This window comes from Chelonia mydas, chromosome 4 (assembly GCF_015237465.2).
Source record: "Chelonia mydas isolate rCheMyd1 chromosome 4, rCheMyd1.pri.v2, whole genome shotgun sequence".
In the NCBI taxonomy this organism is placed as follows: Eukaryota; Metazoa; Chordata; order Testudines; family Cheloniidae; genus Chelonia; species Chelonia mydas.
In genome coordinates this window covers 51,790,832-51,804,103 of record NC_057852.1, presented here as the reverse complement: position 1 = coordinate 51,804,103, position 13,272 = coordinate 51,790,832, and the positions used below count along the sequence as shown (strand labels likewise).

At 40.5% G+C, this 13,272-nt stretch overlaps 1 protein-coding gene across 2 annotated transcripts in view; it reads right to left on the bottom strand.

Annotated features, from left to right (window-relative positions):
* NAA15 (N-alpha-acetyltransferase 15, NatA auxiliary subunit) overlaps nucleotides 1–13,272 on the bottom strand; it is a 61,228-nt gene that overhangs the window by 27,486 nt on the left and 20,470 nt on the right. For both annotated transcript variants that reach the window (XM_037897227.2, XM_037897228.2), the window contains exons 2-10: nucleotides 11,324–11,408; nucleotides 9,654–9,758; nucleotides 8,695–8,852; nucleotides 6,784–6,918; nucleotides 6,444–6,597; nucleotides 5,036–5,155; nucleotides 4,178–4,273; nucleotides 3,918–4,024; nucleotides 3,355–3,427 (exon numbers count right to left, since the gene is read on the bottom strand). In XM_037897227.2, the coding sequence (XP_037753155.1) occupies nucleotides 3,355–3,427; nucleotides 3,918–4,024; nucleotides 4,178–4,273; nucleotides 5,036–5,155; nucleotides 6,444–6,597; nucleotides 6,784–6,918; nucleotides 8,695–8,852; nucleotides 9,654–9,758; nucleotides 11,324–11,408 (1,033 nt within the window). The remainder of the gene's footprint in view (nucleotides 1–3,354; nucleotides 3,428–3,917; nucleotides 4,025–4,177; nucleotides 4,274–5,035; nucleotides 5,156–6,443; nucleotides 6,598–6,783; nucleotides 6,919–8,694; nucleotides 8,853–9,653; nucleotides 9,759–11,323; nucleotides 11,409–13,272) is intronic.

Here is a 13,272-nt window from a genome sequence, read left to right as displayed (position 1 = left end):
CGTGAGCTACAACTCACTTCATCGGATGCATTCAGTGGAAAATACAGTGGGGAGATTTATATACACAGAGAACATGAAACAGTGGGTGTTTCCATACACACTGTAACCAGAGTGATCACTTAAGGTGAGCTATTACCAGCAGGAGAGCGCGGGGGCGGGGGGGGAACCTTTTGTAGCGATAATCAAGGTGGGCCATTTCCAGCAGTTGACAAGAACGTCTGAGGAAAGGGGGGGGGGGGGTTCGGGGGGGGGGTGTCCTCCAGGATGGGTTGTAGATCCCTGATGATGCGTTGGAGAGGTTTTAGTTGGGGGCTGAAGGTGATGGCCACTAGCCATCACCTTCAGCCCCCAACTAAAACCTCTCCAACGCATCATCAAGAATCTACAACCCATCCTGAAGGACGACCCATCACTCTCATAGATCTTGGGAGACAGGCCAGTCCTTGCTTATAGACAGCCCCCAACCTGAAGCAAATACTCACCACACACCAGAACCACTAACCCAGGAACCTATCCTTGCAACAAAGCTCATTGCCAACTGTGCCCACATATCTATTCGGGGACACCATCATAGGGCCTAATCACATCAGCCACACTATCAGAGGCTCATTCACCTGCACATCTACCAATGTGATATATGCCATCATGTGCAGCAATGCCCCTCTGCCATGTACATTGGTCAAACTGGACAGTCTCTACGTAAAAGAATAAATGGACACAAATCAGACGTCAAGAATTATAACATTCAAAAACCAGTCGGAGAACACTTAGTCTCTCTGGTCACTCAGTTTCTGACCTAAAAGTGGCAATACTTCAGCAAAAAAACTTCAAAAACAGACTCCAACGAGAGACTGCTGAATTGGAATTAAATAATTAGGCTTGAACAGAGACTGGGAGTGGATGGGTCATTACACAAAGTAAAACTATTTCCCCATGTTTATCCCCCCCGCCCCCTACTGTTCCTCAGACGTTCTTGTCAACTGCCGGAAATGGCCCACCTCGATTACCACTACAAAAGGTTCCCCCCCCCACCTGCTCTCCTGCTGGTAAGAGCTCACCTTAAGTGACCACTCTGGTTACAGTGCGTATGGTAACACCCATTGTTTCATGTTCTCTATGTATATAAATCTCCCCACTGTATTTTCCACTGAATGCATCCGATGAAGTGAGCTGTAGCTCACGAAAGCTTATGCTCAAATAAATTTGTTAGTCTCTAAGGTGCCACAAGTCCTTTTCTTTTTGCGACTACAGACTAATACTACTGCTACTCTGAAACCTGCCTTTTTAAGTAGATCAGAAAGTTGAGACAGCAGCTGCTGCCAGCAAGCTCCCTTAGTCCTGAGCCCTGTCGTGTCCCCCCTGCTCTGTGGAGATGGAGGGCAGGAGCGGGGAGCAGGAGGGGGACACCCTGACATTAGCACCCCTCTTCCCCCCCGCACCCTCTGCACAGCAAACAGAAGGCTCCCAGGAGCAGCTCCAAGGCAGAAGGCAGGAGCAGCACATGGCAGTGCGGGGAGGGACAGCTGAACTGCTGGCAATTGATAGCCTGCTGGGCAGCTGTCGCACAGGGACCTTAGGGGAACAGGGAGCTGATGGGAGGGCTGCCGGTACACCCTGGTTCCAAGCCCTCACCAGCTAGCTCCAACGGGTTGCTCTTTCTGCAAGCAGTGGACAAAGCAGGCGGCTGCCAAACGATGTTATAAGGGAGCATTGCATAACTTTAAATGAGCATGTTCTCTAATCGTTCAGCACCGTAACAAGGAAACAATGTTAACCTGGACAACGTTAAGTGAGGAGTTACTGTACCTGTAACTAAGGCTGCGTGTCTGTCAGGGTCACGGATTTCATGACTTTCTGTGACCGCTGTGACTTTTGCGGCGGCCGTTGCGGCTGGCTCAGGGGGCTGGGGTGGAGGGTGGTGCTTACCTTGGGATGGGACTCCCCGGAAGCGGCTGGCATGTCCCTGCAGCTGCTAGGCAGAGGGTGAGGGGGCTCTGCGTGCTGCCCCTGCTTGCAGGCACCGCTCCTGCAGCTCCCACTGACTGCGGTTCCTGGCCAAGGGGAGCTACAGAGCCAGAGTTTGTGGCAGGGGCAGCGTGCGGCATCCCCCAGGCCTTCCCTCCCCTGAGGAGCTGTAGGAACATGCCATCTGCTTCTGGGGAATTGTGCGGAGCCAGGTAGTGAGCCTGCCAGCCCCTCCAACCCCTTCTCGCCCCCCGCACCCTCCCCCAGCAACAACAGAGATCCCAGGCCACCCATCCCCACCCCAGCGGGGGGTCCCAGGCTGTGTGCCACCACCTGCCCACCCCCACCAGCATGGGTCCTGGCTGTGCACTGTCAGGCCCATGCGCCGCTGACCGCTCCCCTACCGAGCGCCCGCAAGCCCCTGGGCCCAAGTTTTAGTTCGGGGTATATCGTACAAGTCATGGACAGGTCACAGGCTGTGAATTTTTGTTTACTGCCTATGACCTGTTCATGACTTTTACTAAAAATACCCATGACTAAAACATAGCCTTACATATGACATGATTTACCCCACAATCATGTTTTTACTTTTAATACTTTCTCTCCTATGAAAATTAAACAGATTGAGTTTTGTTCAGCCATGTCCACACAAATGTGCCCCAATTTAAAGTTTTTTAAAAAACACAATACAAGTTTATGTTTAAATTTTGAATTCAGTTTGAAAGATTGGCTTATTTCAGTTTAGCTTAATATTGTAAAAAAACCAAGCCAAAATAAAGTAAGCCATTCTCTTAGCCAAAGAGCATCTCCACACTACTTGCACTGGTTTGAAAAACAAATCTTTTGTTAGCTGGTGCAAGTTTACATGTAGACAATGTTTTCACATTCAAGGAAGGATGAATTTTTAATTAACTGCCCAAAGAAGGTCTTTACAAGATTGTGAAACAGTCATCATTTCTTGGAAAAAGAGAGACTGGCCAAGATATCTAAATATGGGAATTTTACATTTCAAGTTCTTCTCTGTAAATAGAAAGTTTTATTGTAACATGAACAATATATATACTAAATACTATCAATACAGTTACAACATAATCCATTTTTATTTCACATGGCTGCCATAATTATAATTCTTTCCTCATCACATTTAAGGGTGTCCCATCGTATGATATCTTGAAGTGAGTGCAAACAGCTGCCTAGGCTAAAACAGCATACATTCTGAGTACAGATTGAGAACTGTGGTACTCAAATTGTAAGGAGGGCTACAGTTCACTTCTCCACTTTCAAAAGTTTGTAGGGTTTTTTTCTATTCCTTCACCCCTGCCTGAATTGTTACACATAACATATGATGGGCACAGTGTTTTCATAAAGTATTAAATCATTGTTACTCACCATTGGGATTAAATAACCTGCAGCTTTTTAGAGAAGTTTCATAACCTACCACCAACTCTTCTATAATTACCACCTCCACATGCAAAGACAAGACAAGAAATATTAGTGATCCAGGTGTTATTTCACTTTAACATGAATGTCCTTGGTGTTATCCACACGGACGATAAGAGATCTACTATTGCAATATACTAAGTCCTAGTACAGAGGGGAATGTGCTCAATTCCCATCTCTCCTGTTGGCATATAGAGAGAAATCCTCACAATTTTGTGTACACATACACTTAATTGATTTCTGTTAAGTAGTTCATGGTTTGGTACAACAACTGACTTGGAAAAGAGCTATGTAAATTTGCACAATAGGAAATGTAGAACTGGATTTTTGCTTTTGTGACCTAGAATAATGAGAAAAATCAAGTCAGTGACAGTAATAGAGTAGTGTCAGCTGGGAGATCCCAGTCTAAGCACTGAAATTCCAGGCCAAAGTAGGCTCCAACTTAATATAAAGTTGCTTTTATTCCTTTAGTGTATAAAAATAAACCCAAATTGTTGGAAAGATTCATTTACCTTTTCTTTATCTTTGTACAATGATCTCAAAGTATTAAAAACAGGTGGACAGCCTTTGCTGAAATTCATCCTTAGAAACTTGTCCAAACATTCCTTAAACTTTTCACCTTTGGGGGAAAAAGATCTGTTGATTTTGCTTTTACCAAATATTACTTTGCGATTTTAACTTTTTATATTGTTAAATAGGAAGTTTTAGCAAAAAAAAAAAAAAAAAAAAAAAAGGGAAATTATTTTTATTTGCTTGCCAAAAATGCACATACCAGATAAAAAGTTTAGTGGCAGTCTTCTTGGAACTAGTCCCCTTGGGTACTTAGTCCAGGCCTCTTCATAGATTTTCAGCCTCTCAAGCATATTGGCTACAACAAAACAAAATTTGGAACTACTAAAAAGAATCTTTTCTGGTAATTAAAATTACACCATCCCCAGAATGCATAGCAAGTAGCAGCTGTATACTTTAAGTAACATAGTTAATTTGCAATGTAGTCCATTTTGAAAGGTCATTAAAAAGTAGTTTCAGGTACAACGGTTATGAGTCCCCCTGCAAGTTTGTTGATTGCATTTTCCCCTTTTAAAAAAAGGTTTCTATCCTCCATTGCTGGGTGAATGACCCACACAGAGGAAAACCAACTATACAGATGGAGCAATTAAACTGATTGTATTTGAAGTGCTGTCAAAGACACAAAGTAAATAAACAGAAAGAAATCATACTTCTGCCTGAAAAGTATATTGACTGTAAACACAAGATTACCATAAATGAGATCAGAGAAAAAAATTTAATTGATAGTGTCCCTTCTAAAAAAAGGACTTTGCCTTCTATTTCTACCATTCATACAAACAGAAGGACTACAGCTCTTACAATCTGCCATTTTTTATTTATCTATCTTTTACCCGATGAAGACAAACAGGACATCAGGACAAAAAGTCATGCAAGTTTTTCAAGATAACGTTAGTAACAAAAACATAATCCCTACTACATATCAAAAACTGGACTAGAAGTTGTCAAATATATGTGTCCCTTTAAGAACGTACTTAATGCATGTTTTCAATGCATAAGTAAATGACAACTGAGCAAAAACAGATTCTTGATACTCTATTATTACAAGCTGTAAAATCATTACCTGGTTTAAGTGCCTTTTCTAAGCCTTTGTAGTAAGCCCAGTTTTCAGGATTCCTTTCTTGCAATCCTCTATACACCTCAGCTGCTTCTTCCAGCCTGCAGAGTTGTAACAGAAGTTCTCCTGTTTAAAATTCATAAAGTTATACACTGAGTGTGAGGAAGAATGCAACAGCTAAACATCTGTAGTGCTAATTTGACTGTTAGACATTCCTCAATTCTTTGTTAATCTACGTTTCCTAGACATGAATATCAATGGTATGACTGACAAGAACTTCAATTTTGAGGTTTAACAAGTTTTCATGTTCATAGCCAACAACTGATTAAGCTTTTTAGATGAAGACTTATATAGGTAGAAGGAGTCACTTCATTAAGAGTGAGGAAGAAAAATTAGATGTATCTTGATTAAAATTTTTGAAGAACTAAGTACAGTTCTACTATGGAAAGTAATTAAAAATGGTACGTGGTATTCCATGTTTATAGTTTCTTGACGTCCAAATCAAATATGCTCAGTTTGCAAGTAAAAGGAAAAGTTTACAAAGTGTGAGTGTGAAAAACCATCTTTTCAGATTCGTACATCAGCTATTTGTCTAACTTGTGAGTTGTACTGAGAGATTCTGCAGGCAAGTTCTTCCCTCACTGATAACTGGCAATGGGATGGCATAGTGATAACAAAGATAGAATTTGGACAAGCAGGTGTAACCAGCATTTCTGTTGATGCTACAGCCAGAACACAATCCATCTATTTCAGAGCTGCATTGACTTAGCAGTGCTAAAAAACAGTAAAAGTAATTTTACACACACACACACACACACACACACACACACTTAAAAGAAACTAGACATCACGTAACTGATGACACCTCCCCCTCACACACACACCCGTTCAAGTAAGCACACTTGACTGAATTCATCAGAGGTGATCTGGTAATGAAGAAGGAATCATGTTTAGAGGAAAGTCTCAATAACTTAGTGAAATTTTGCTCTACAGAAAGGAAGAAAAGAGCAAAGTCTTACCCCTCTCCTCTATTCCAGCAACTTTCACAGCACAAGCTAGTGCTTACTACAGAAATGTTAACTTGGGCTATGGGTCTTCACATAGTAGCCACCTTAGATAATCTTAAACCATGGAGAGACACCTCTGGCCCACCCACCAGCATGACAGGACCAGGAAGTAGTATCTCACCAGAAGAGAGCCAAATTCTGCCAAGAACATTAGAAAGTCCAGTGAAAGCAGTAGACCCAATGCTAACTCTTGTAGACCTAAACTGGCCTGTCTGGTATACTTCATAATTCAGCCATATAAAAATAGCTCGTTTCTCAAACAGTATATACAGGAACCACACACAAGATTCCATAATGCAGATATGTATAAGCACAAAGAGTGACAGCATCCTAAAGAGGCAAAATACCTTTAGTTTCTTCAACAGCCAGTTTATCACAGATCTGCTTTTCATAGGTACCAAGGTGTTCCAAGGCTTCTTTGTAGAGTCCTGCTTCTCGGAGGACTTGATTCTGATACAACAGCAGCTCACTGTACTCATAGTCCACTTTATCAGGAGATGTCTGAATGTAAACAAGGCAGATGAGTGTTCACCCTTGTAGCGTATACTTAAACTTAAGGTAAACTGAATTCATTTGGTTTTAAAAATCTAAATGTTATTAAATTGTTTGTGTGTTTGAAAGACAATTACTTTTTTTGGCTCACAACTAATCAAAACATGAAGAATTCCATGTTTTCTTTTTTTATACCTGTTGAGTCTTCCTAAATTCCTCTAAAATCTTTGCTGCCATTTCATAATCTTCCAGCAGATGATAAGCAATAGCATAACCAATCCACGAGGCTCGCTGTGCAGGTCGGAGCTGAAGTAACTGGTACCTGGTTTCCTGTAAGACAGTTATAACTACTAATTTTCCTGTTTTCATGGACTCTAAAGTTCTCCATAAAGTACTGTAGCTTTAACATTTCAATATATTTTAGTAAGACTACTTGACACAGTACAAAGGAAAAAATAGCAATTGTGCCAAATTAAAAAGCTTGAACTTTGATAAAGTGAAAAAAGATAACATTTAACTAGAACAGTACTAAAGAGGTCCTATTTCCAACTAAGCTGTCCTCATGAGCGAGGCTAACATTAATGTAGGTATCAAGGCATGTTCTTCTCTATCCTAAAACTACTAAATAAAAAGCATCACTCAGGATGTTTCAGTTTGGGACCTAGGGAAAGTTCTTGTTGTAATGACACTTCAGATTTATCAAGGAGCCTGTATGTATTCAATCAGAGATTCTACCCAACTCAACATAAAAGTGCTTGCATGAAGAATGGCTAGTGTAAATGGCATCCATTTTTATGGCAATTACAGTTGCATCTGCAAATGGCCTTTAATTAGTTTCTGAACCTAGCTGTATGACTCTTCAGGGAGTCATGAATTTTTTTGACTCAGATTTCTGGAACAGCAAGTAATGTAAAAATATTTTTAAAAAGTCACTATACACATAGAGGGTAACAAGCATGAGCAATAAACAGAAAGGGATCATGAAGAACAGCTAAGAGTAATAATAAACAGTAATGCATAAAACTGGGAGGAGCTGCATTATGTCCACTCTTAATTAACCTTTATATTAAATGACCTAGCAGTAGAAAACTGCATGATGACATTCACAGATTCAAAATTGTGATGAGTTTTGAGCTTCAGTCAAGACAGATTAAATACAAAGGGACTTGGAGAAATTAGAAACATGAACAGCATATGAGATTCAACTTGAAACATATGAGCACATATGTTTGCTGGAAAATATTCCACCTTCAACACACATGGGCAGATAAAAAACTAGTAATTCTTAATTACAGCAAATCAGACATGAGTTTGCAATGCAACAGGACAGCAAAAAAGGGCAATTCAATTTGGGGATGCATTTGCAGAGATGTGAGAGCAGTGGTTGTAGTCCTTGTCCACAGAAACAAAACACCATAGTGCGACTGTACCTAGAATAGCATGTTCAGTTCTAAGCAACATTTTACCAGAAAACTATTGACAAACTGACATGAATTCAGAGAAGAGCAACACATTTAGTCAGGGGCTGAAGAAACTGGCTTAAAAGGAAAATAGAAGGTTGAAAACTGAAATATGTTCAGTTTGGCTACAGGATAATCAACAGGAGAAACATGGTAACAGTCTATGAACAATTGAAAATCTAAAACCAAGGAATGAGAGGAATAGATAGAGGCTTATAGGGGGAATAACAGGGATGAATATGTGGGAGAAAGTTATGAAAGGAAAACACTTTGGTTGAATACCAGGACAGTTTTCCTGATAGTAAACTTTGTTAGGCAGCAGAACAGTATCCAAAAGAAAGTGGTAAAAGCCCTATCAACACCTGGGACACTTATAGACTAGACAACACTCAAAGTGTCCACCAGTGAACAATTCTGCTTTAATAGAAAGATAACCTAGGAAATTATATTCTTTATATGAAAGTTATTAAAAAGTAGTCTTCTGCATATCTGAGTATGAATGTCTAAGTGTTAAGCATATAAGCGTTTAATGTTTTGATTCCTATGGTCTTTAACCTGAGGAAACTGTATGCAAGTTACTAATTATTGCACTAACCCTTTGCTCTGTTTCCCTGGAAATCAATAACAATATAAATACTCTACTTACCCTGTAACCCTCAAGATCCCTCATTTGAATCTGTAGCAGAGAGAGATCTCTCAGGATTTGAAGATTGTCTTTATCCCATTTCAGTGCATTTCTGTAACATTTGATAGCTTCATCATACTTCTTGTCTGACCTCTGGAGAAGACCATAGACATGCCAGCCTGGAAAACTTTGTTAAGGGTACTACTGCATTTGAGGGTGAAGAAAATCAATCCAGAAAGGCAGAAAGAGCGTAACTACTAGGTAAAATAAATAAAATAATAAGTAATAAATAAATAATCAATCCAGCTTTGTAACAGACAGTAACACCACTAGAACATTCAAACTGATGATATAAAGCTTTTCACCAATTGATATTACAGGAACACGGTGGGGGGTGGAAAGGAGAGAGATGGATGGACATTATCGCAATTCATTTTCCTACTGTTTGACAGGACTATCAACTTGCATTACCTGCATTTTTTAAACTTGCCTAATACAGGCCCCAATTCAGGGACACACTTAAGTATGTATTTAAGCTTCAAGGATGTCACTAGTCCCACTGACATCAATAGGATAATCGTGTGCTTAAAGTTAGGCACATGCTCAAGTACATGCTTAAATCAGGGCCATAGCAAGCAATTCTGAAGGAAAAAGTTTACACTTCCAAATACAATGGAAAAGAACAGCATGATTTTGATTCAACAACTATAATTCTTCCCACAAAAGCAAGAATGTGTATTTAATTGCTTGTGCTTTGAAGGATAGCTTTGTGACAAAATTTAGGTATGAAATTGTTCAAGAAAAGTTTAAACAAAATGTACTTGTATACGTATATGCATATTAAAAAGTACCAGTTGTACACTTTCAATTTTGGAACAGTGATAGATGTTAGCTCTTGTTCACATTCTATAAAATAATCAGTTACTCTAACAACAGCCTTCTCTGCATTCACAAATGGAAGGTATATTCAAAAAGGATACAGACATGACTCTTTAAATCATTCCGTAAGCCTCTACGCACCAGTTCATATGCTTCCTCTTTCTTCCCTAGACAGTTCAGCGTTAGTCCTTTCATTGCCAGAGTTTCTAAAAAACATTAGGATTCAATTGATACCAATCTATTATTTTATTAAACACAAGAGACATTATATAAATCAGGGGTGGGGAACCTTTTTTCTATCAGGGGACACTGACCCACAGAAAAAAATCAGTTGCGGGCCACACAGCCCCACGGGGTGGTGCGGAGACTCGGGGCTTCCTCTAGGCTCCCAGGTGGGACCAGAAAAGGGGGTTCAGGGTGTGGGAAGGGGCTCCGGGCTGGGGTGTGGGAGGGAGGGAGGGCTCCAGCTGAGCGTGTGGGCTCTGGGGTGGGGGTGGGCTCTGGGGTGCAGGAGGGGGCTCAGGGCCGGGGTGCGGGAGGAGGTTCGGGGTGTGGGCTTTGGAATGGAGTTTGGGTGTGAGACGGGCTGAGGGTTTATATAGTAAATGCTCTCTGCCTACCCTGGCTCCGCGCTGCTCCCCAAAGGGGCTGCTATATCCGTCCCATCGGCATATATATATGGTGTATGCTGCCCGCGTCTGCAGGCACCGCCCCCACAGCTCCATTGGCCATGGTTCCCGGCCAAGGAGAGCTGCGGAGCTAGTACTGGGGGAAGCGCACAGAGCTTCCCTTATCTCCCCTGCTTCCAGGGGCTACAGGGACATGTCGGTCGCTTCTGGGAGCTGACCAGACTTTTAACATCCGGGGGGAGAGGAGGCTTCCAGCCCACAGTGCGGTGACTTGCCACGGGCTGGATGAAATGAAGCAGAGACCCAAATTTGGCCCGTATGTTCCCCACCCCTGATATAAACTAATAACTTAATGCATATAAATATTCATACATAAGACTTTAGACTCAGGAAAGTTAGTAGCACAAAGATTCCAATTATTCTATTTTCAGGTCCAAAAGATTACACTTATAGCTTATTCAGTTAGCAGATGAGGCTCAAACAATCAGTTAATAAAAGGAACCAGTATCCTACTTTAAAGCACGTCGGTTTTCCCTGTATACAGTGGTAGGCAGACATAGTCTTTCTCTACTGGAAAGGAGTGCCATGTCTGTTTAAATAGTCCATTCTTTAACAGAAAAGGGAGTCATTTAAAGTGGATTCCAGAAAAGGACAGTCATGCCAGTTTAACAGGTAAAAAGGAAATTCCTTTGAGTACTTGAAAGAGGTTCAACAGAAAGAGTGAAGAAGAAGAAGAAAAAAAAAGTTGGGTGGCAAAAAACCCTTTTTTCTCTTCCAAACTGTGTCCCCCTCACTGGAGGATGAAGATAATTCTAACCGCAATTTGTGTGTGTTGTTCGACCCAACCCCTTCCCCAAATACTGTACTGATTGTTCAGATATGAGACAGAGAAAAAGATTAAGGACAGATATTAAAAATGTTACATCAGCAATAAAGTATCACATTATGATGCAGGGTTTCCAAAAGTTACACTTTGTACTTCATCAGTTTCCCCTTAAAATTACTTATCCAAAGGATGAACAAAAAGATGCTGAAAGACTTATGAAGTTTTATGGAAAATCTCTTAAAATATGTATTACTTGTCTTAAAGCATATAATAAGCAGGCTATGGTAGTTTTAAAATATGCCATCTGAAGCCTCACCTCCATGTTCTGCAAACTTTGGGTTAGAAAGGATCTGTTTACAAAACTTCAGCCCATTTCTGTACTGTTTATGTTCATAACACCTCTGTAGAAGAACAACAAAGTCAGTAATTTAATTCACAAATGTTATGCAATGTTAAAACAAAAAGCTAAAGCACTATAATTTCAGATATTGAAATGTCTGTGTGGACAGTTTTGGACTTCAAAAAAAATGGGCTATGTCCATTAACATACCATTGTAATGTTAAGAATATCAGTCATTTGTACCAACATATTGGATATTATTGCTTTAAGCAATATAGAAAAGGAGTACTTGTGGCACCTTAGAGATGAAGTGAGCTGTAGCTCACGAAAGCTTATGCTCAAATAAATTGGTTAGTCTCTAAGGTGCCACAAGTACTCCTTTTCTTTTTGCGAATACAGACTAACACGGCTGCTACTCTGAAACCAGTCATTAAGCAATATAGTTTTTCTAGCGGTAAAAGCTAATATTTCATGTCCTTGTCAATTTATTAACTTTACAATAGGAATCAGTGGCACTTCATCAAAATTAAAAAACATCTTCATACTGTACCCATACTCAGGCTAAGTAGTTTATCTAAATACTTATCACAATGTAAGTGATTCATATTTGAAGATAATGTTCCTGTATAACAACTGATATTCATTCAGACTCTACATTATGGAAGCCATATCAGACCTATTCAACTCCTTTAAAACAGATTACCTTTTTTATTAAAAAAACATGCCTTACAAGTGTTCAATCAACTTTGGCATAATGCCTCATCACAGGGGGATATAGCATAACACAAATATTCTAGATGGACAAATGGGGAGAAGGGCGGTTGTGATGGTTCTTGGGGTACCCAGAGCTGAGAGTCACCTTGTTACAGCAGGAGTGAGTCTTGCCTGTGGCAGCTCCGGGTTAGCTCCTTACCTCCTCCAGGCTATGCCAGCCCTCACTTCACCTTGCAGGTTAACAAGAGGTGCACCCTAGTTCCTGAGCCCCCTTGAAGCATTTCCATGTGATAACCAGCCCCTGACACTGGCAGCTCATAGAAATGACAGGTCTTTTGCTCCCACAGGAATAATGTAGCCCAGTTGCCCAGTTTTACCTTAAATCACCACTCCTCTATAACACACAGCTCTTGTGAGCACTCATAATAAAAAAGATTTAAGTGAAAAAGAATAGAGGCTCCACTAAAAACAAGAAAGTGTGATGAAAACAGATGGTTACAATATAAAATAAATTCATACAATACAAACTAGGGCCTACAATTAAGTTACTTTCCTATCAAATAAAGTAGTTTTCTCCCCCCGACCCCAAAGTTCATTCTCTTGCAGATCTAATCTTTCATGAAATGCACCCCCTTTCAACAAGTTTTCTCCTCAGTGAATGGATGCAGAGGGTCTTTCTCCACCCCCACATATACTGAATCAAGTTTTTTTGTCTTTATTCACAGGCAGGGCGAGTTACAATGCTCCTTCTTACCTCCAAGTGGTTTTGATTGTTTGCAGTTGTCTTTGGTAGTTTTCCAGTGACTATTCTTGGATGGGGTAAGGGTCGGCAATCAAACATGTCACATAATTGGCTACCCAGGGTGGGGTGACAACTCCCTCCCACATGAACGGGTCATCATCAAGACACATGGTTACCTGGGGACTAACTTTTACTCCAAGACCATAAGGGAATATTTTTCAATATAGTTATATTAATCCTTAAATATTATCCATACACATTTCTCATAATGTGTATGAGTACTGGTAAGTTACAAACTTGCAGTACAGACCTCACCCTTCATTGATAAATACCATAAAAGTGATGTATTAGGTCCAGTGAGTTTGTCAGGTCTCAGAGAGGAGTAGCCTGTGGAGAAAAGTGAACCCTTCTGCCAGTTGTCACCAATGAGCCTCTGTCACAGAAGTTATTAATGTGAAATGTAATCTTT